The sequence below is a fragment of the Arvicola amphibius genome, chromosome 2, assembly GCF_903992535.2.
Source record: "Arvicola amphibius chromosome 2, mArvAmp1.2, whole genome shotgun sequence".
Lineage (NCBI taxonomy): Eukaryota > Metazoa > Chordata > Mammalia > Rodentia > Cricetidae > Arvicola > Arvicola amphibius.
In genome coordinates, this window is record NC_052048.2 from 114,481,250 (window position 1) to 114,505,088 (window position 23,839).

General features: G+C 52.1%; 1 protein-coding gene across 1 annotated transcript in view; it reads right to left on the minus strand.

The window, feature by feature from the left end:
- Ttc7a (tetratricopeptide repeat domain 7A) overlaps positions 1-23,839 on the minus strand; it is a 105,069-nt gene that overhangs the window by 13,331 nt on the left and 67,899 nt on the right. Inside the window, 6 exon segments of the mRNA XM_038317817.2 lie at positions 281-479; positions 7,212-7,350; positions 8,486-8,580; positions 11,331-11,431; positions 11,434-11,449; positions 23,181-23,341. Of these exon segments, the coding sequence (XP_038173745.1) occupies positions 281-479; positions 7,212-7,350; positions 8,486-8,580; positions 11,331-11,431; positions 11,434-11,449; positions 23,181-23,341 (711 nt within the window).

Here is a 23,839-nt window from a genome sequence, read left to right on the forward strand (position 1 = left end):
GAATCTTTGTATGTAGATCACATAGAGAATTACACAACAACATGGAAACCATAAAAAATGTCAACCAACCCTTCTAGATTGTTTTTTTCATCAATGTAGACTCTGATAGGAGTGAAACAGCTCACACCTATAAGACACATATAAGATGCCTCTCACAGCAGAGCTGGCAGGAAGTCACTTTCTAGAGACGCCCAGTGGCAGCGGTGGCAGCAGCAAGGTGCTAGTCTGAAGGGTGAAGCGACGGGCAAGGAGGTGGCAGGAGGGAGGGAGGGTGACTCACCAGGCTGTACATGATGCACACACCGTCCGGGTTCACTGTGAGCGCCTCCTTGTACAGCTGCTTTGCCTCTTCCAAGTTGCCCTTCACCTCAGCCAGCCGGCCCCGCATGTAGAGCACCGAGTGAGAGGTGGGGAAGAGGCCAGCAGCCTCCTGGATGCAGAAACCTGCTTCCTTTAGGTGTCTCTGCTCCATGAAACAGCTCAGCTGTGAAAACAGGAGCCGAGGGGAAGTGTGAGTGGGGGTTTAGTCAAAGGGAGCAGCCCCAGCCCACATCCCTGAGCCCAGAAAGCTGAGGCTGAGTCAAGGAGTCATGACCCAGGGCTACCTTGCTGTGAGGTATAGGAGTAGCACTGGGTACCTGCCTCTAGTGTCCACTCTGTCAGTCACCATGCGGGGTACAAACTGCCTCAGCCAATGCCACAGAAATCCTAGAGAAAGTACTTTCACCACCCACTTTAGAAACCCAGAACCACAGAGAGAGCGTAAGGGATGGAGTTCACGTCAGGCTGCCTGACTTTAGACGCAGCACTGGGGAACAGTGTGGCCCAGGGTTAAATGCGTGCTTGCTTGCACGTTTTTGACACAGGTCTCAGTCTGTCGTTGCTTTTGTTCATCGCTTCTCTAGGCAGATGGCAGGATGGGAAGAGACCTGGTGACAATCCTGGAGGCCTCTCAGTCTTGAAGCAGAGTAGCTGAGGGGCGTATACTGGGCCCTGGTGTGCTCAGGATGAGGTGGGAGCGTGCTTGGAGCCCAGGAGGATGGGGACAGAGCAATCTGGGGCCTCTGATGAGGACACGTCAAGTGCCACAGGGGCAAGGCTACCTCCTGGTCTGAAGGAGGCTGACTGGGGCCAAGCCCCAACCTCACAAGCTATTCTGTCTCATTAAGCCTCACAGGCAGGTAGGCTCAGAGGCAGGCGTGCGTCATTAGGGTCTTCACCATAAACAGCTAAGCTGAGGTGGGGAGGGCTCCAGTTCCTCACAGAGGAAGAACAACTGCAGAACCGGCTTCCTCTCCCCCCACAGCCTCTCTCTAATGCACACACACACACACACACACACACACACACACACACACACACACACACGGCCAGCAGACAGCATCAGATCCTCATGAAGGGCTAGGGCTTCGAAGAGGTGCGGTTTCTCCCGTCTCCAGGCAGACCACAGAACTGTGCATTTCAGCCCCGCACTGCACAGGCGTTCGCCCACTCCAGACGCTTTTAGACACGCTGCTTGCTGGCCCACTCTGCCTTCTTTCCAAGCGGCCCCCAGGGCTCGGCTGCCCCCTCCCGGAGCCGGTGCCCATGCGGAAGTCACAGAAGGACGGCAACACAGATGGGGAGCGCGGGAGGCCAGCAGAGTCTGCCTTGCGGCTCTGCCAGGAGCTTTTCCTAGCACAGGCTGAATGCTGAGGTTACACCAGTTCAGAGCATGTCTGGGGTAGGGACGGAACTCCCAGAAAGAGGTGGACAGACCCAGCTCTGTCAGGAAGACAGCCTAATGAACTGCAGTATATAGTAGGAGGGGTTCTTAGGCAGAAAGGCTACTTCAAGTTCATTGTGTAATCCAATCAGCTTGCCTCATCCCAAAATATTACAGAGAGCATTTGGAGCACTTTTTTTTCCCCAACGGTGGTAAGGAGCTGTGATAATCTGGGAAAGAAAATCAGAGGGAAAACAAAACACTCTCATGCTGTTTTAGAGGGATGGGTAGACATTCAAGGCCCCTGTCCTTAGAGGCAGTGACACCAGGAGATTGGGACTTTGAGCCAGGATCGGGTGGGGCTGGCCAGCGGACAGGGATCTGGCCGTCTCCCTATCATTCCCCTTCTCTACTCTCCTATTGAGCCGCTACCGGGCCTTTGCACAGGCTCTATTATAACTGAGTATATAATGTACAGCTCTATGGAACAAGGACTACATGTCCAGTCCACCCATAAGGAAGAAAACAGGAGAGTGGCCGTGGCAACTGGGTCCAGGACAGTGAAATGACAGGTACAGGCCGGGCCAGGTCAGTGCCACGGTGGCGTGGTCAGGAAGCTTTTTCTAGAGGAGTTCACACTTGAGCAGGTAGAGAGAGGGGAGGACTGTGTTAGAAGCCCCAGGGTACAGTGGAGACAGGTGCGGTATAAGGCTTGGTGCGGGTGGATGCCCAAGTCACACACACACACCAGCAGCTGTGAGGGAGCTCTCCAGGCAGGCGCTCTGAGAATCCAGGGTCAGACTCTCAATGCCCACATCTCACTCCGCAGCCCCAGCCAGGCTGGGCCCACTTGGCTCTGCCATGGCTCATTAAGCTGTTTACAACTTGCTGTTCTGCCTCCAAGTGCCCAGGAGACCGTCCCTGGTCCTCGCCTTGGGTACTCCTCAGTGTGTTCACATCAACAGATTTCAATTAGTGCTGGGGGCCCTGGGGCTTTCTGAGGCCTTGGGCCCAGCCGAGAAGCCACATATACCAAGGACGGCTCCCTGAGACATGGGCTCCTCTGCTCTCTGATGGGTCTCTCTAGCACTCAGGCAGGAGTCAGAGCGGGCAGGTCTCCCGAGGGCTCTGGCCACAAGGCCTCACACTCGAAAGCAGCCACATAGGTTCTGGGGGCTTCAGTGTACCCACCATGTCCTCATAACCTCCGTGTCCCTGGGCAGGTGCTCCGAGCTACTGCTTGCTGTTTTACCAAACATGGTGCTCTTAGCCAGTCAGCCAACCACGACTGCAGCAGGAGCCTGGTGGCATGGTGCCCACCACTCCCCGGATCCTCTACCTCAGACGGCTGTCAGGCCTGCCATGCCCACACCCATGTGCTCCCCTGGCCAGGGTGGGTTAGGACTCAGTGCTTAGCCTTATCCACGGCAGCGCGCAAGCCTTTGTTCCTGCCTGAGTGTCAAAGTACACCCCGCCCCCAGCTCCTTTTCTCTCTTCCTGTCTCCTTACCCTCCCTGCCACCGGCTCAGGCTCAGCCTCCTCTTCGGTCTGTTTCTGGTTTTCTTGTTCTTGGCTCCCGGGTTCCCTCACTACCCTCCTCTGTGCTTTCTCTCCACAGGGTACAAATGGAAAACAGCTGCTCCCTGGAGCTTCGCAAGTCCCTCTTATTGTTCTTCTCAGAGGCAGCCTGGTCGAACCCTGCACTCAGAGCTGGTTCTAGTAGCCCCACCACTCCAGCCAAAATGAGGGCTCTAGGCCCCAGGCTGGGGGCTAATTTCACTCTCTAAGGCCTTTCCCATACTCTTGTGCAACAGGGAGGGCTTTGTCCTCAGGCTGGCCCTATGCTGAGAAGCAGGGGACCCTTCCGGGACCTCAGGGCCTTTTCAGGTGAGAACCTGTCAAGACCTCCTCCGAAAATGGAGGGAGTTGTGCACGGCCTGGGACAAGAAAGAAATAATAAGGCTCTAAAACAGTGCTTCTTGACCTGTGGGCCATGACCCCCGTGGGTCGAACGGCCCTTTCACATATCATATTTGTATTACAATTCATAACATCAGCAAAATTACAGCTATGAAGTAGCAATGCAATAATTTTATGGTTGGGGTCACCGCAGCACGAGGCGCTGTAGGAAAGGATGCAGGCAGTATCAGGAAGGTGAGAACCACTGGTCTAAAAGGACTCTTCCCTGCCTGGCCCTGACCTCCACAGTGAGGACATATTCATCCATCTCAAAGGAGGTCAGCATGGATCCCCACGAAGCAGGCCCTCAGGAGGTGTGGATGCTCAGGAGAGAGCAGAGAACTGTGGGAGGGGGGCAGAGAAAGTCAGAGGGTCACAGAGGCTTCCACAGAGGAACACCCCCCCCCCCCAGCACTGAGCCCCAGGGAGCACAGGTGGGACAGTCAGGGCCTAGGACCCCACTGTTCTGAATGTGGGAAGGAGGGGAGAATAAATGTTAGAGCAAGCAAGGAGCCCTCCAAGGCACCAAAGCAGGAGGAGCAAGCAGGGTAGGAGCCAGGCAAAGAGTCAAGGAAGACAGGAAACCAATGAAGAGCAAAGACGAATAAGGGGAGGAATGGTTGAAGCCGGGCGGCTTTTGTGGCCCTTTTCTACCCCGTGCTTTCAACCTGGCTCTGCCCTGAAGGTCAAGAGTCCCTCCTAAGAGCTGCTGTAACTATAATGAACATCAACTCCACACACACACACACACACAGTGGCTTACACTTGCAGGATGAGGACCTGAAAGCTCTCAGATAACAAGACTTACTGGGGATAGGAGACAAATGCAGAGAGCCTAGAGCTGTCCGGGAGTCCTTGGACCTTCAGGGCAGGGGAAGTCCCTGTGTGTGTCCTTACCCTTCTCTATGGTACGCTATAAGCTGACAGAGATGCTCTCAGTAGTGAGGGGTGTGTGTGTGTGTGTATGTGTGTGTTGCTCTTATGGAAAGGATCTCTGCACACTGAAGATTCTGGAACACACATGGGTCTGGCAGCAGCCTTCCCATTCTCACAGACCCACAGCCCAGGAAGTAGGACCCCTACTGCTAGCCTCAGTGCAAACCCTCCTGGAATCTGGGGAGCCTGAGGGAGTAGAAGAAGAAAGGAAGTGTGGGAGAGAAAGGGCATGACGTTCCCAGTCAGTTTTCACAGTGGACCTGATTGACAGATTTGGCTGCAGTTTTTCCCAAACCAAACTTAGCTCATTCAGAAGTGATGGAGGATCCTTTCCCCTTGCACAATATAGTATCTGTTAGCATTAGTGTGTGGAGGGTGGAGTGGAGGGGAGACTATGTATGGGGGGTGCTGATCACAATATGCTTAGCCTGGGCCAGGTGGGGCAGTGGCAGTGTGGGGACCTGGTCCTGGCAGTGTTTCCTCCACCAGGTACTCAGTGCACGCTGGTGAAGATGGCAGCCCAGGGACAGAGGATACAAATGGGTCCTGACATGATGAGGTGCCGAGGACACATTCTCTCACTCCCATCAAAGCTGTACGTCTGTCTATTTCCTGCTTCCAGAAGAACAGATCTCATGATTCATAGTGAGGCTTGGGGACATGCTGAATAATGTCAGAGTCCTTTGCAGTTAGGGACAGTCAAAAAACGGAGCCCTGGCCAGTGAATCATAGGGTGAAGGAATGCATGGAGATTCCACGGTGTGTCCTATGGGAAGAGGGAGGTTACTTTTCCTCCATGTTTATCTCTTGCCTCAGAATGTGAATGTGAGTGTCGCGAGGAGCCGCTGTGAACCACACGGATGTGAGCAGTGCCCTAGAGAAGGCAGAGTGTCACTTGAGGCTGCCATTTCTGTATTGTTGAAATAGGCTTCTCCCTTGTAGAAGGCACCAGAGTTTTGGATCTGTGACCACACCTGCTCAATCTGCTGTGATCATGCTTTCTTCTGTGTCCAGAGGCTGCTCTCAGACTTCTCTGTGCAGAGACATCAGGATAATGTCCAGAGCAGAAAGGCTGGCCTGTGACTCACTGAAGGATGTGTGTCTGTAGTGACACACCATGTTTTGCTCCAGGTTCCAATAAGCCTTTCACCTTTCCCTTTCCCTGGAGTTACTGCAGGCACATGCGCTGCCCCAGTGTAAGGCAATGCACCTGGAAACCCAAGGTGGCTTCAGATGCAACCAAATGCAAATCCCAAACACATCAGGAAAACAAAAGGCCTAGAGAGCTACCGTCAGAGGGTCATGTGGCAGTCCATGGAGCTCCCATGACCGTGCTGACCCCGGCAGCAAGGGCTCTGTTCTGCCTCTCAGAGGTTGGGATGGCTTCACTGTTCATCACACCTTTCCCTCCCTCGACATTCCCTTTCTGAGTGTGCAGCCCAACCCAGCCCCCCAAGCATGCAGAGGAACCCTGAGATGCTAAGTGGGGCAGTATTTGTATTACATTACAATCGCAATGCTGTTACGTCTAGGCTTTCTATGTATCCAGGTCCATTTTTCTTCTCTCCAGATTCAGAGTCCAGGAGAAGAGTGGGGACAGGCTGCACACTGATGTGTCCCCATGTGGAAAGCATGCCACGAGTAGCCCTGGGTCCTCCTTAGTGAGCATTCTGACGGACTGCCAACATCACCTATCCAGGGAACCGGCTATTGCTTCCCCTTGCTTTCTGCTTCAATCCCCTTCTTGGGGATGATAGCCCACTCCTGTGAGAACAGGAAGGAGGGTAAGACGAACCCAGAGAAAACAGGGCCTGGGGACACACACAGTCTTTGGCAGTTTGGGAGCCTGGTATAGGCTCAGGTCTCCTCTCATCTTCTTGTACTGTGCGGGAGAAATCTTAGTCTCCTCTTCGGCCTTATTCTTTCCCCTGTAACCCATCACACCACGGTCAGGTTAAGTTGCCAAACACCTTCCAATGTGTCACTCCTTGGCATTTCTGAGCCAAGGACACACTCTGTAGGCACCTCACAGCCACACCATGAACCGGAAGAAGGCTACAGAAGCCATGTACTAGCTGCGGAGCGCCCACTATGTGCCGTGCTAACAGCTTTAACTTGTGAGTCATTTCAGACCAGGGCTAGCCAGTTGTCAGCCGGCACAGGATCTGATCTGGGTGACCCGAGCCAGGGCTTCCGGAATCCTATCCCTCTAGCACTCATTTGCCTGTGGGAACAGTGCTGGCCGGAGACCAAGAGGTATGTCACCTGGACAGCAGTCTCCAAGTCATTAGCCCTCTCCTGACCTCTTCACCCCACTGGGCAAAGAAGAAAATCCACAGCCAGCCAGACAAGAGACAAGCAGAAACCTCAGGGGGCGAACATTCTTCTCCTGGGGCACCTAGACAAGATGCTAGGATCTGAGTTCTGAGTGCAAACATTCTCTGAGGTTAGGATGGGGGAGGTTAAAGGGAGAGGGAGGAAAGAAAGTGAGTTGGGAAACAGAACTATAGAACTAAGAGTCTAACTTTGTAAGCCTCCTCAGAAATCTCGTTTCTCCCATCATCCTCAAGGACAGGGCCAGGGCTCTGGGCATGGGTGGCTCAGGGGACACTCACCGGCCTGGAGCCAGATCTGTTCCAGTGTGGTCCATAGCTGCATGGGGCCCTGCTTCAGGACCGAGGTTGTTATGGTCAGCTCCGACATGGCCTCCTCCAGCCTTGAGGCTGCGATAGATGATGCCCTCCGAGAGCCTGCCGAACAAGAGGGCACAGGGTTGAGCGGAACTCAGGCTACAGGGCATCCAGGGCAGCTGCCAAACACCAGCTCACAGTCCCTAGGGAGGGTCTTCTGCCTGTTCCTCTCCCCAGGGGGCGGCATGCATCTGAAGGGGTAATTTGGCAAAAATCCCACTGAGAATTTATCCTGGGAAAAACAATCCGAAGTGTCAGAAAAGATGCTCATTTGACTCCTGCCTTTAATACGGAACACAGAAAGCCTCCCAAAATGTTCAACAACAGGGAATGGTTAAAAGCAAGTGAAAGTGTAATCACGCAAGGCTCTGAAGACACACAACCAACACACCGGTATGGCGCTGTTAGGCAAAGCTCTTCACATTCTCCAGGTGAGTGGAGACCAGCTTGTCACAACACAGTCACCCTGAAACAGCTAACTGCAGGCGTGCCTCGGAAGAATTCCAGAGATTTTCCAAGTAGGTGGTAGGTAAGAGGAGGGATGATTTTTCTCCTCTTTGGTGATCTTGACTTTCTGTCTTTGTAGTACACACTGTTTCGCCTAAGACCCTACCCATTTGAGGCTGGGAAGCGAAAGATCCCTTGGGCACTGGCTTGTGGCTAATTTAGGCCCTCAGAGAACCTTTCTTGCTGTGGCCGCGGGTGGTGCAGGCCCTGCTCGGGATTTATAAGCTGTTGACATTTAAAATTCCCATGCAGGTGAAACAAGAGTGAGTTCTCTTCCTCAGAGGCAATAAAGGCTCCAATAAACCCAGGAGGCCTCGAAACAAACCACAGATGACAGGTTTACAAGACAAGAGCATGAGAAGCCCTGATAACTGGACGCAATTCTCTTTAATTATAAGGATCCCCACCCCCACACCATGCCCTTCCTTGGGGACAGTGGTTTCCCCAAGCAGCCAGGCACTGTGGTGGTGTCTCTGGAGTCAAGCCCTGGGCTTGCCTAGTGAAATCTACTCCATCTTTCTTAACAACAAAGCACAACTTAACTTACATCCCCAGACCTGTCCCATTCTCCCAATTCACTCTGCTTAGGAGTTATGGGCCTTCTTCTGTTGCCCACAATGGGTGGCCACCACCCATCTTTGGGCCAATTGCCAGCCCCACCCAGAGCCAAGATCAACCCCGACCTTACCGGATTCTGCATCATGTGCATCTGGCAGGGTCAGGTGAATGCCGTTCTGCTTCTTCACTGTGAGGCCCTCAAAGCTGCCATCCCTTTCCAGGCCTCTGGAAGGCAAAGGAGGGCAGAATTCCAGGATGCAGACAACCGGCACCCCCAGGTCCAGCAGGGAGCAAGAGGGAACTCCATTTCAGCAGACTCTGAGGCCAAAAGTTCAAGCTCAAGAAATAGAGCAAAGCCAGAATGGTAGGGAATGACAGAGACAAGCAGAAGGATAGACAGACCAGCATGGGTCCAGGACACACAGGCCGACATGTAAACACCACAGTGTCTATGCCCTCTTTGAAGGTGAGGCCTCTACCTCCAGGCACAGGGACTGTTTGCTGGCTTCTGTCTGAGGACGGCCTGGGTGAAAGTCCAGGAGGCACATGCTGCAATGGAATCCTCAGACTGCCCAGGAGCCTCAGAGGAGCTCCGACTGGCAGGCAAACAAACGTGGTGGTCTCAGTTTGGTTTCCATCCATTTCTCTAAGCTCCTGCATCTCCCACCCCATCGGGGGAGGGGAAGCTTTCATTTTCTCAGGGTGGGAGGTGTGGGGAGCCAGGAAGGAAACCTTGCTCAGAAAGGCAGCAGCTGTTGCATTCTTGGTCAGCCCCTTCCCATGGCCAAGGAGGCCAATGGCACTTGGCATGGGTTGAGGAAACTTCAGGAAAGCCACTACAGAAAAGGTTCCAGAAGGTGTCTTCCCGTTGGAGCTACACCAAGATTCTGGCTCCAAAGATGATGGTGCCACACAGTCCAGGGGATCTTTGTTGTCCTAACTCGGGTTCACTCTGGTCCTGACATGGTTTGTAGATGCTCAACCATCTTAAATAGGCTCCGGAGGAAACCATCTCTCCAAACATAGCAGATCAGGGATGGTTCCTTTCCTTTGCCACTGTGGTGGTTTGAATAAGAATGGCCCCCATAGGCTCTTATATTTGAATGCTAGTCGCCAGGGAGGGGCATTATTTGAAAGAATTAGGATTAGGAGGTGTGGCCTTCTTGGAGGAAGTGTGTCACTGAGGGAAGGCTTTGAGGTTTAAGCCCAGTAAGTCAGTCAGTTTCCTGCAAGCACTAGCTCTCTCTCCCTCTCTCCCTGAAGGCCAAGATGCAGCTCTCAGCTCCTGCTCCAGCACCATGCCTGCCTGCCTGCCAGTATGCCTCCTGCTATAGTGAAAATGGACAAAGTACCTGAAACTGTAAACCAGCCCCCAATAAATGGTTTCGTTTTTAAAGTTGCCTTGGGTATGGTGTCCCTTCACAGCAACAGAACAGTGACCAAGACTTTCTTTTCCTAATTCTGGAAGCACCTGAGTGGGGACATCAATGAGCCAGGGACGTGAGGCTGAAATGATGTCCTGCTCCTCCTCGTCTCACTTTAGAGCTCAATTCCATAAGTGCCCATCATACTTTTTCTCTTCTCCCATGAGCGATCCTCTCCTAAAGCATCGAAACATTGTGTTTGGGGCACTGTGCTGCACAGTTTAAGGCTAACATGGCGCATGTTACTTGAAGTACCCTGTAACAGATAGAGAGATGAGCCAAGCTAAGCAAGTCATCGAGACTATTACGGACAGGGCTGAGCGGCTGCTGGGTAGCAGTAGCTTCATGATGGAGGGACTGGGGGTGATGAGAACATCAGACCAGCAGCACGGGTGTGTGCAGAACACAGGGGGTTGGGTGGGAGTGGTGTAGGCTGGCAAGGTCCATGGTGTGTAGATCAGACCCTCATGCTGTGGATTTTGGTCTTACTTTATGATTGCCCAAAATTAGATCTTCCAAGCACTGGCTTCTGGTTTATGGCTCTAGGTTTCATAGAAAAACCCTTCCTGTCTCCTGGGGCAGCCAGGAGGGACTGGATCCAGATTTGTGTCCTGCTGTATGTTGGGGTGAGAGTTGTGGCAGTTTCCTGAGGAGGTGCTCTGCACTGTGAGCTCCACCAGCCTCCCAGCACAGAATGGAGTATGTGCCCCTATGAGAACACCTGGCAGCTCCACAGCCTGCTTTCTGAGTCAAAGCTCCCAGTCTGTGGGTCCTTGTCTAGACTGGCCACTTGGATGTGCAGCCTACCCGCCAGACAGATAAGGAGCAGCCAGCTCCAGGGCAACTCCTCTGCGAACTGAGTCAGGCTTTGCTGTTCCAGCAAAGGCATTTGAATGCAAATCCACCTATACCAGAGAACAGCGCATGGGCTTACAGTGCCCATCGCCAGGGAGGGTTTCTACTCCTTGCGTGAAAAATCCATCACCCACAGCTCTCTGGAAGTTTCTACCGATTCGTTCTGCCCTGCTCTGGAATCTCCCAGGCCTGAGGTTTTTAACTCCATGCTATTTCCCTGGTCCTCCTCTGACTTCACGAGGAGAACGGAGGCCTTCTAGGTCCCGGAGTCGCTGTGCACACGCTCCATGGTCTGGGACTCAGGGCTCGCCTCCCAGGACTGTCATCTAACAGGTAAGTGGCAAATTAGACCAAGGCTCTGAATCTCAGTCTCTGACAACACAGAAGACATAAGTGGCTGATATGTCACATAAAGCAAGAAGCCCAGGACCTGACTCAGGGGCTCGATGATGGCTTTTCTACTTCCTCACCACCCTGAGCTCTATCTTCTAACCGGGGCTTTACGTGTGGTACAGAGGACCATCAAGGAATTAAAACTGAGCCATGAATATAAAAATCCCTGAACTCTGAGTTTGACAACTCCACCATGTTTTGTAGGCACTGTGGCCTTTCAGACAGCCGTTAGCCTGGCAGCTACCACCTGCCAACCCTGCCCTCTAACCTGGAGCAACCCAAGGGGCAATGACAGCCACTTACCCCAGCTGCGAGAAGTTGTAGAGGGTCTGCCACAGCCTCAGCATTTGCCTGCAGGTCACGAGGGCTTCCTCTGGCCCTTTCAGAACCTGCTCCAGCTTCACACCTTGGTGAACATCAGGCTACGGGGAAGGAGAGGCACAGTCAGCAGGCCCTGGTGAGGCTTGCCTCCAACGATGGGGCTGACGGAGGGGGTGGTGACCCCACTGCTCACTTCCCCAGCCCACAGCAGGCACAACCTCTGTCCCACCCACCAAACATTTTCTCCATGCCTCCGTTTCTTTCCATCTTTACAGCATTTGCCAGTGCCTGCCCTGGTCACCCTAGCACCTGCCCTTGATCAGACATTACCATCTCTCAAATCTGTGACTCCCAGCCCTGGTCCGGTGTGCTCTGCCCCTTTACAAGCTGAGCTAAGCAACACCTTGAGTCCTACCAACACACGGCTAGGATTTCTACTTCTGTGCCCAACGAGGCACAGGATGGACCCTCAGTAAGAGCCACACTTAGAAAGCAGGCTTTTAGCTTGGGTGTATGGGTGTTTTGCCTTGCATGTGTGTGTCTTGGTCACACTCCTGCAATCAGAAAGCAACTTTGCATCACTACCCCGAGCACATCAGAGAAGACCAAAGCATTCAACCCAAATCATTAGCACGCTTGTTCACTAAGGACAAGGAAGGACGGGAAGCTCTGCTCTGTCAAGTGCTAGCCCTTCCATTGTTAGGGAGGTGCACCTGCGCAGGAAGCATGGCCAGGCAGCATGGAAGTATCGCAGTGTGTTGGTATTTTGAGATCAGTACACTGGCAATACCATATCAGCAGCTACCAGGGCAGCCTTTGCAGAATGGCTGAGTCACTGAGACCAGTACAAGACTGTGGCCTAGTTCCCAGAGTGGTCAGCAAGCCGTGAGGCCACCTCTGCTGAGAGAACCACATGACCATAGACTTGGTCGCTGTTGGTGATGAAGTATGGCCCATGTGGCTACACCTGCCTGCTCCAGGAAGCTGAGCTGTGTTGGGACCCCACTTGAGGTGGCCTGAGCAGTGACCTGATCCAAGGAGGCCAGCCTTACTTTTCTCTGCATGGAGGACCTGGGTCTCCACATCTCCCCTCCCCCCCCCCCCCCGGGGTTTTTCACCTCTTTTTAGACTGTGACTCAATAGATAAGGAGATAGTGGAATTTACCCTCGTGTGCATTTCAGAAGAGGGCTCTGGACTCGGGGCACACATTTGTTCCCACTTTCCCTCAAAAATGCCTTTTGTGCTGCTGCATAGAGCAGTTGCCCTCCCCCTACCCATGTTCACCTCTCCAGTTTCTTTTCTTTTTTTTCCCGAGACAGGGTTTCTCTGTGTATCTCTGGCTGTGTCCTGGAACTCACTGCACAGCTGAGCATGACCCTGAACTTCAGATCCCCCAACCTCAACCTACCAAATGCTGTGACTTCAGCTGTGTGCCATAATGCCCTTATAAACGAAAACTCCTGAAAGGAAGCTGCATCTGGCTCTGAACAGACACTCCTGAGGGAATCTGTCTGCAAAGGCTGACTGGCTGATTAGAATGTCAGGGCTGTGGAGACTGGAATGTTGCGAGTTCAGAGAGCAAGTCCAGCCTGACCTGGTTCTGCTTCTCCAGAGCATCCATTCCTTCGTGCATGTTGGAACTAACATGCATGTAGTATATTAAGAGTAGATAAAGAACTTTTAGAAATCTACAGACTTAGCAAACAACTAGCTGCTACCAATCCCAAAGCCAAGGTAACATCTTGGGCCTAGAGAAAGCTTCCCAGTTTGTCCCCGCCTCTCTAATACAACCACCAGTGTATTTTAAACTTGCCCAGATCATGACTTCCTCTGCTCTGTAAACTCTAAAACCTTCATGTTGGAAACATGAATTTGGGGTAACCTAATGTGCTCCTGGGACCATGGTCACTCAGAATGGTTCCAGAATAACTAGCTCTGACCCCTTTAAGATGAGAACTATGGTTTTCCATGTCAAACACCATTTTGTGAGTGCTAGGGATTTACCCAGAGCCTCTTGCATGTTACACCCCCCCCCACACACACCAGTTTTTTTGTTTGGTTTGGTTCTTGAGTGAGGGTCTTACTATGGAGTCCTGGCACCCCCGGGATTCTCGATGTGGACTAGGTTGGTCTTGAAGCTGTGGGTGAACCACTTGCCTCTGGGATTACAGGCATGCACCACCGTGTCCAGCTCAACCTAGACTTTAAACCCCACTTTCCCCAAATCTTCTGCAACCTTTCTTGATCCATCCTCTCTTTTGATGGTCCCAAGGGCCCGAACAGGGCTCAGCTGGGGGGCAGGGGGGCTGCAGGCAGAATGGGTGTTGTCCCACCTGTCCTTCACAGATCCCCACAGAGCCCAGCATGCCAATATTTGGAGGTGCCTCTGCTTTCAGGAATATGAAACAGAAGAGACAATTGCTGCCTTAAGGTAACAATTACAGTGCTATAAATGTCAAATTGCCCAGAGAATAAAATGTTGTGTTTTTGGATCTGACTCGGAACATGGAAGGGGGCTCTTGCTGGAGGAAGGAGTGGTGGGAGAGTGACAGAAATTGGGCTGGGCTGGAAGACAACAGCACTTAGAGCAAGGGTGTTGTTGGGAAGGGGCGGGGGTCAGTCTAAACCAACCTTCCCTTAGGGAAGGTCTAGGGGTGATTAGCCCCCAGCTTTCTGGGACTCTCCACAGACAGCCCTCTAGCCCACTGCTGTCAAGGGGTCACACCAAAGCCCCAGTGTCAGAGCCAGAGGTACCATGTCCTGGGATAGCGAAAGCTGAGCTGGACGAACAGCCTCCATCAGCACAGTCTGTGTCCTCCTGGTGGCTGACATTCCACTCGCCTGAGTAACCTGGAGTGGAATTTCTCAACCCAACCACATCCTCTCTGGGTTGGGCAAGAGCTCCAACGATCACCGTTGGGTGTGAGCCTCAGGCTGAGGGTCCCGAGGCTCCAGATCAGCTCCTGAGGAGACTTCCTGGGTGGGTAGTTGAACACTGCTGGAGAGAGGGATCTTACAACAGAACTTGTCCTGCTTGGCGTCCACACCATCAGGACACACACCTCGGTTTGGCCTCCTGTGACCTTGGGCTGGTGACATTGGTGTCAGCAAATCCTTGACACCTTTTCCTGCTTTGTTCCACATTGTGGTCTCTGCTGGGGCTCACCCTTCCCCCTGTCACATCTGGCCAACTCCTACACAGATACCACCCTCCAACTTTTTCAGTATCTCATGGGGCTGTGTCTTAGGGTTTCTATTGCTGTGAACAGACACCTTGACCACAGCAACTCTTACAAAGGAAAACATTGCAATGAGGTGGCGGCTTACATACAGTTCAGAGGTTCAGTCCACTATCATCATGGTGCAATATGGTGGCTGGGAGTACGGTGGCATGCAGGCGACATGGGCAACAGGAAATAAACTCAGACAATGGGTAGGATCCTGAGCATATATCAGATCTCAAAGCCTACTTCCACAGTGTCGCACTTCCTCCAACAAGACCACACCCACTCCAATAAGGCCATACCTCCTAATAGTGCCACTCTCTTTGGTCAATTCCATTCCAGCCTGTTCACAAACAGGGTCTGACCTCACAGGACAGGCTCTGAGGAGGAGTCACATGTTCTAGGTGTGCTATGTGGGTTCTAGGTGTGGTGTGCGGGTGTCTGGCTCTTTCTGACTTGGGCTGGGGGTAGAGGGTCATCCTCTCTGGGGCCAAAGGCAAAAATGTCTAACTGAAACATGTCTGTTAGACTGGAATACCAGAATCTACCTACCCAGGGGAAGGATGGTCAACTCTGACCACATTATTGTCCTTAAACTGCACCATGAATCCGGGCTTGGGAGACAGAAACTTGAACCAAAGTCTCGCCTCTGCTGAGCATGTCACAAGTTCCATACCTGTAAACCAGGAGGGAAATCACCTCCTCACATACTCCCCGTGAGGCTGAGCCCTGATGAGCTTGGAGCAGCAGCTGAGAAACCCCAGGGAGGCACACAGCTGACCGCAGCTCAGCTAGCCTGATGCTCAGGGCAGGCTCCTGCTTTGAGGCTGAAAGCCTTGGTGGTTCAGAAGACGTTTCTAGGCCAGCTACCTCTGAAGGCTCTGCAAAGTGCCTGAGCTCCCTGGCATGTTCAGTAAGGTCTGTAGCCTCTGTGATAAACAGGAACAATCCTTGGTTGCAATAACTCTCTTGCAATGCCTGCTCCTAGCAGAGAGCTGGGGTGCAGACAGAAGCCCACTGTCTAGCTCAGCTCTCATGAGCATGTCCCAGGCTTGGGCTCCCTCATGCACATCTTAACTCTTCACCTCACGTACTGTGATGAGGTAAGGGAGTCACCCTGGCTGGCCCTGGCTCACTTCCTGCCAAATGGGACACAGGGGTACTTCATCCTTTCCAGCTCATTTTGTGTACCCCAGCCTCTCCAAAATAGCCTATGTAGCTGCAAAGCAGGGATGCATGACCAAGGCTGTCCAGTTCCTACACACAGTTCTCCTTGAGAACTGTTAGCTGTCATCCTCGGACCTGTCTTCCTGCCAGGCCTGGGTTTATCTAGGCTGGGGTCAAGCTCTTCCAGTGCTTTTCCTTTAAACCCAACAAAGAACCTAGTCAAAGCACAGACGAATGTAGTCTGGAAGGATTCCTCAAGGCCTAGAAGACATGGACGTCCCCAGGGCCGGAGCAATTTGAAGGAAGCAAGGCTTCAAGGAAGCTTCCAGAACATTCCATTCTCACTGGTCCCACTGGTCCCCGCTATGCTCCTGAGGTCTTGGGAGGCTTTTCTTGCTCTCCCGGGCTCCTTGAAGGGTGGCAGCAGGTGTGGCAAGTGTAAGGAAGGGAACATTATCTCTTTAAAGGACAGTAATTAGTAATTCTAGCTGGGCCTGCTGCGCTGTTTTAATGAAGAGTTCTATTTTTACAGAAAACATATAATTGAGTGAAAAAGCAGGCTATTCTCTGAGTGAGGTGGCCCACACTCTGTAGAGTCTGACTCCTCGGGCCAGAGCCTGCACACAGCATGGAATCCATGTGAAGGGTTTTCCCTGGTTTCCCCAGCTCAGCACAGAACGCTGAGCCGACTGATGGACGACTCAAGCATCTCTACTTCTAGCCATGGAGCCTGAGGTAAGACACCAGGATTCAGAGCCTCATCCATGTCCTCGTGTAAAAAGTAGAAACAGCAACAGTTTCTATCACTCTTAGGGTTGCTGGGAGGGGAACAGGAACAGTGGAGCCGGGCAGGGGTGGCGCACACCTTTAGTCCCAGCACTTGGGAGGCAGAGGCAGGTGAATCTCAATGAGTTTGAGGCCAGTCTGGTCTGCAAAGTGAGTTCCAGGAGAGCCAGGACTGTTACACAGAGAAATCAACAAACAAACCAAAAAAGATGGTGATGTCCCAAGGGTTTCTAGCATGTCATAGTATCTAGCTATTGCTGGAATACGGAGTAGGTTCTAGACCCTACACTGCCCCTCACAGCTATTTAATCTTGATTGATGTATTATCTAACCTTTCCATTAACTTCTTCATGTAAGAGTTATTAAGTCAAATCCTGGTGGGTGTGGTGGTGCACACCTATAATCCAAGTACTTAGGCGGCAGAGGCAGGATGATCAGTAGACAAGGCTAGTCTAGGCTACGCGAGAGCTCGTTTTACTAAAACACCACCAAACAGAAAGTCAAACCAAAATAGTTACGCAGGACCAGGGCTGTGAGATGACTAAATCCTCCATGTGTCCTCCCCTTCTCTCCCTTCTGCCCTATGAATTCCCTGTCCTGCCAGTCTGAGGGTCTCTTGAGGTTTACGAGTGCCTTGCACCCATCGTCCACCCTCCATTGGAGTAGCAGACAGAGGAGAGGCCACAGTCTCTGCTACAGAGAAGCTCTCAAACCCAAATAAAGCAAGGGGGAAAGTCAGCATCCAGTCTTCAGTGGCGTAGTTCTGCTCCAAGAACAGGGAGTCTCTGGGGACCAGCGAATTTGGATGCCCGAGAGGTCCTAAGGGTAACCAGAAGAGCCAAAAAAGCAGGAATAAAGGTGCTGGAGTAGGCACAGAGGCCCCATCTCATGACAGGATGACAGGATGGGCACAAGGATGCAGAGGAGCTATACTCCCTACCCACAGCACCAGGCCATCCTCTTGGTCCTCAGTCAGCCTGTAATTACCTGGCTCATCCAGACCTTGTCTAAGATGCCGGGTCAGGCTAAGTGATGCAGGGCTCGCTGGATCCTCTGAACCCACTGCTCTGGGAAAGTCACGAGGGCAAGGACTGATCACACATGCACATGCTCTTGGAGGGTATGAGTGTAGCAGGAGTGGCCTCCCTGAAAGGAGGCGGGGCCATCCCTAGTCCTAGTTTTATTACTTTCCCCCAGATGAATCGTTAACACTCAAGGGATCCTTTCTAGTAATTCTTAACCCCAAAGCTAATGGTTTCCCCTGGTGTGGAGGATTATTGTGACCCCTGTTCCCTAATCCTTGAAGGCTCACGGTGATCCTCCACTTCTTAATGAATTTAATTCTGAAGCTTTAAAAAGGAGTGGCCCAAAAGTCCCAGCTTCCTAGAGTAGCTCCTGTCCTTCAAAGGCCCTGCTCCACCTGTGAGGAACCTCAGCCTGCAGATCTGGCACACTGTGCCCTGAACTGGCTATTCCCATCTGTGTGCAGTGTACCAACTGCTGGCTGACCCTACCAGTCCAATGTCCCCACCTCAACTTCCTTCTGCCACAGGCCACCTCCAGACAAATTCCTAATAATCTTGCCAGACATGAACATAAAGCACACAACATAGGGCCTTGCCATTTCAGGTAGGCTGTCCGAGAAGCTCTTAGACAGGACAAGGGTAGGTTCTGGGCCGATATAGCCTTAGTTCCTATCTATCATCTTTGTCCAATCAAAGACCTGATGACTTCCCATTAAAGAGACAGGCCAGCCCTGCTCTTGTGGGCAGGGTCCTCTCAAATCACATAGAGTAGGACCACAGAGGTACTCATGGGATGGAGGAGGGGAAACGCTGAGCCAAGGAGGGGCTGACCTTTGAGAAGGATCCTACAGTGCCAGTGATTATGCCTGGCTTAGCACTTCCTCGGCCACATGGCCAGCGAGTCCTGGCCGCTGTCCCCACGCACTGTGGCAGCCAAAGCATATTTAATGAACCCAGCAAAGTGATAACTATGTTTGTGTTAATACCTTTGATTCCAACCCCCTCCATGAGTGCTGGTATTTTAAGCATCCTTTTGATGTGCCACAAGCCCTTAACAAGAACAATCAAATAAACACACTGGGTTTAAGGCAGAAATGCTAACAGGAGTCCCAGGACTCTGGATCCCTTCTGCTTGGTGGATTGCACCTCCAGAAATATGTCACATGTAACTTGAAGAATAGGTGAAGGGGGCCAGGGTAGCTCAGAGAAATGCCCTGGAGGTTCAACTTTAGCCTCGACTGGATCTAGCCACAGTCTGGCTCCAGCTGATACCTAGTTATTTCATCTCAAACATTTTCCAAAACAGCCCTGGTTTCCTGGGGCAGATGGCTGCAGTAGTGCATTTGTTTATCTGGGGCGAGAAGAAGCTTGTGGAGAGAGCTATGTTGTTCCTACCCTGGCAAGTGCCTTCAGGACGCCTGCACACCTTCCTAGGGGCTGGGCCAGCAGGGGCTCTCAGGAATGTCTATTTTGAGATAAGGGGTAGGTAAGTAGCCCTGCCCACTTTGGAGCAGGGAAGAGAACACATTTACTCCTGTGTCACCTTAGGTATGCCCAGGGCCCTCAAAAGTCAGTCTGGCAGGCTGCCAGGGCTGGGCAGGGGAAATGACTGACAGCCTGGTTATTGGAATGCTCTCATCATTAGCCTAGGAACTTTGTTTGGTTTCTATGGTGACCTTTACTACAAGAGCCTGACTAAAGTTGAAGGAATGTGTTACCTAAAACCATCGCCCGAAAGTGCTCATGGCTTCAAGGAAGTATACGCATCAGCGATCCATTCTCTCCACCCCATATTCCTGTCCCTCCTGGTCAGGCTTCCCAGCTGCCTCTTTCATGAGAAGGAAGGACCAGCAAAGACAACTCTAGGCCTGCTTCAAATTCTCATATTCCCCACAGGAAGCCTGTTGCCCGCCTGGCCTTGGGCCCCCTGGCCAGCTGGCACATGTGTTTCGGGCTTAGTCGGAAGCCTGTGGGATTTCAGGAAACTGCTGGGGGTATCTGGTTCCCACCATACCAGGTTCACGCTGTCCCCGAGGAGGCTTCGTGTCTGCCTCATCACGTTTCTGCCTTTTTAAACCCGAGCTGCACTAACCAAAGGCCATCCTACAACACGGAACTCAAGGTCCTCTCCAGTCGGCTTCCTAATCTCTGAGTCAGAAGGGTTCTCAGAAGCTGGACTCCACGAGATTGGGTTCTGCTCTGCATACCTAGATGGTGCCTGGTGCCCGTGGGGAAATAGTAATCTCTCTACAATGAGATCCACAAAAGCTTGGTTCTGCTCTGCATGCCTAGGTGCCTGGTGCCCGTGGAGGAGCGGCGGCCTCTCCATAAAGCTTTGGACCTGCTCCCCCGAGCTCTGTCACTACTTAACCCAGCCGCATCCCCTTCCTTCAGCTCCTGGCTCACAACACACATTCAGTCCCAGGTGTCAATGAGACTGTGGCGTTCCCTCTATACTCTGACCTTAGACATAGTTGTCCATCAGCCCATGACCTTCTTTAGCCTTTGTCTCACGGTTGTTCCTTATTTTTTTTTAAAAAAATTATTTATTTATTATGTATACAATATATGCCTGCAAGCCAGAAGAGGGCACCAGACCTCATTACAGATGGTTGTGAACCACATGTGGTTGCTGGGAATTGAACTCAGGACCTTTGGAATAGCAAGCAATGCTCTTAACCGCTGAGCCATCTCTCCAGCCCACGGATGTTCCTTTTAAGGAGGCACAAGTTGATGTGGTTCGCATGGGTAAGAGTCAGACATTACTTACAAGGGTAGTGACCTAACTGGCTCTTACACTAGGATAAACTCATAAAATGGGGGGTTCACTCACCTGTCAGCTTCCTCCTTTGCTTAGGCTGCTCCCAGGCAGTGGTGAAGCAGGTACCCCTACACAGTACCTGCTGGCTTTCCTCCCTGGGGGACAGTTCTTGAATCCCCTGCACTGATAACTTTGCAGAAGGGAAAAGCCTTTAGAAGGCGTGGCCACCAGGATAATGGCTGCACGGTGCTTGGTGGGAGACAGCCTATACCATGGTCCTATAAGTATCCCCTGAGAATAGACTTTGCTAGGAACAATGAGGTCAGGCCAAGGGGGGTTGGTCTATGTTGTTTTGCTGAGTGATATTTACTGGACTGGTTGTTTAATTAACTGCTAGCAACATCTGGAGCCACACATGGCTTGTTCCCAGCTCAGGGAGCAGCTGGAGAAGCAGGGGCACACAGTCAATCGATGAGCAATGATATTTGTCAGTGACCCCTGGCCCATGATGGACTCAGTGACATTTCCTGCTAATCCATGGGTGTCTGTCTGCACTCAAGGTCTCACTTGTGGGGAATAGTATTGACTTATTTGCAAAGGGATATGGTCACTCAATAGAACCAGGAACGTATATGTATAATTTTTTTCCTTTTCCTTTAAGAAAGATTTATTTTCTCACACTCTGATGGCCTGAATCCCATGAATTCCTGTTCTAGTTAGTTCTGTAGCCTTCTAGGGCCAGATCAGATCATAGCAGAGCTCCTAAGTCCGAGAACTGATGGACTCATGATAAAGAATGGCTTCACCTCATCTGACCCTCCCCCCCCCAGCAGAGCAGGCTGAGTGGGGGAATTCTCTTCAGGGTAGAATACACTTATTTGCTGCTACTCTGCAGAACACTCTGTAGCGACAAGGACCAAGAATGTGCAGGATCTCATACCCTAGAGCTCCTGCTATCCCTCAGTGCAGTATGTCGTCTCTGGAGATGAGCAGTTCCCATGGCATAGGCTGCCCCCTGAAGGCTCTGCCTGCAGAAGCAGAGACACTATTTTCTAGGCAGCTCCACACAAACATGAGGGAGGGAGTAGAAGGAAACACCAGGGAGCAGGCACAGTTAGGCTGCACAGCGGCAAACGGCACAGTCTGTATCCCATCCCCACCACCTCTCAGGCCCATCTAAGAACCTGCTGAAAACTATCTCCTTACCTACAAGTAGAGAAAGCTCTCATTCATGTATGCCCATGGGGCTCCTCTTGAAGATGTGGGGTAGATGTGGTGTGAGCTTGAATTTGCACCAAGCTCAAAGCCAAAACCTCTCTATCCTATTGTAAGGCCTCTCAGAGGAATAGGGCACACCTAGGTGAGGTGAAAGGAAGATGGAAGAGGGCACAGCTGGGTAGAGCAGTGGGGCTCACTCACACCACAAGGGAACCAGGGGGCTGCCCAAGCACCCCTAGAGTAGGAAGATGGGAAGGAAGCCACTGGGAGGAAGCATCTTACTGGAGTGGCTCAGGGAGCCAAAGGAATGGATCCCATTATACCCTAGTACAGCTCACACTGCTTGGGGTTCAGTCAGACCTTCAGCAAAGGCGCTAGCCTTCCACAGCATGCTGGGGAAGTGCACGGGGTAGAAGAACATGTGAGGCCATGAAGAGATGCTGAGGAACAAAGTGGGAGACCCGGGGTGGGAGGGCATAGCCCTGCTCCTCTCTGCTTCACATTACAGTTTCCATGGAAGATCTCATGGACTTGGGGCTAAAACATTTAGCACTGTGGCCCTCCTGGCACCTTGTCTCTTCAATGCTCAGCCCTGGCAGTGGGCAGGAAGTTCCTTCTCTCCTTACCCAAGGGTTCTAAGCTTTTCTCTTTGAGAATTTCTTTTTCCACTTAGTGCAACTGATAGAGTAAATATACACGCGTGCACAGGCACATAAAGATACATGTGCAGGCATGCAGAGAACACACATGCTGGCACGCATGCCAGCAACAGAGAGTCAGGACCTGCTGGGCAGATAAGGACAAAGCTTGGAAAAAGCAAGATACCACTGCAAAAAGTAGAGGCCTCTTCTTGTCTGGACTTTTACTATATATAAAAATGTAAGACTGGGAAGATGACTGAGTGGGTGAAGGCACTCACTGCCAAGCCTAAAGATCCGACTGAGTTCTGTCCCCAGGACTCAAAAGATAGGAGAACTGACTACCTCAAGTTATCCTCTGACCTCCACACATGCACCATTGCATGTACCCTCTGTGCACCATTGCATGTGTGTACCATGACCTCCCCCTAGATCCCGTCATAGCCACGATGTGGCATTGGCCTTGATTAGCCCTGATGTGCTGGTTTGATGGCAGTAAATCCTTTGTGATCTGAGGGGAAGGAGATCTAATCTTGCTCCCTGCTGCTGCCCTCCCACTGCAGTGTGAACCCTGCTCTAAGAGGCACGACAAGTGATCAGTGTGATAAACATGGTGGGTCAGGACCACCCTGGAGGAAGATCACTGTTTCCCCAGCTTCCAGGAAAGGATGCGGTTGGGAAGGTTCCCCTGTTCTTTAGCTAGTTTTAGAATTTTATCCTTGGCTGGCCGTGTCAGGATCATGATTACGTCACATGCCTTACCAAGTGGTCCCCTCAGGACTAGAGGGCTGGGGGCAGGAGCACTCTGGGCTCACTGGTCCCCACCACGCCCCCTCTTTGCACACTGCCACAGCCCCTTGTCACTCCTATACCACCTTGTCCCTCTACCCGGGAAGTGTCTAAGCAATGGACACTTATTCCCTGTGTACTGGCTGCAATGTGACAAGCTGAGGTGTGCACAGGCGACCATGCACAGCCCTTCACCCAGCAGTGAACCCAGCAGTGAACTCACTTGAAATTCTCGGGGTACTCGGTGATGGCCATGTTGATGACATCCAGGGCATGCTGGTAGTGCTTCTGGGCAGAGAAGAGCAGTGCTAGCAAGTGGAGGGCATTGGCATCATCCCTGCTCACCGTCAGGGCCTCCTGGAGATGCTCCATGGCGCTGGAGATCTGCCAGGAGAGAGCGCCAGTTTAGGGACCTTACCCCTGACTCGATTCCAGCCACGGCTCAGCTCAGCCCAAGGGAGCCTGGAGCAGCGGAAGCAAGGGCATTAATAAAACATTTCCTGTCAGACAGCCCGGCAAGGGATTTGGGGAGACAAAGGTAAGCATTTTGAATGGGAGGAGTTGGGAGCCTCAGGCATAGGCTGCCTGTCACACGTGGAAGCCCCTTCGCAGAGTTTTGCTGACAGGGGTCAGAGTCCCACTCAGGAAAGGTAAGGGAAAGGGAGTGCTTTAGGAAGGTGGGGACCAAAGGCCGGGGAGGGGGGAGGCAGCAGAGATGAATGGCAGAAAGGAGGGAGTGTCCTCCAATAGACGTGTGGGGCTTAGCTAGAAAGGAGGCTTGGTTTTTGTACTTGGTGTTTTTCAACACAGTAATTATTGAGGGTGGTTCTATAGGAAGATTAGATAGGAAGATGAGGCCAGTTCACAGGGCCAAGAAAGCCA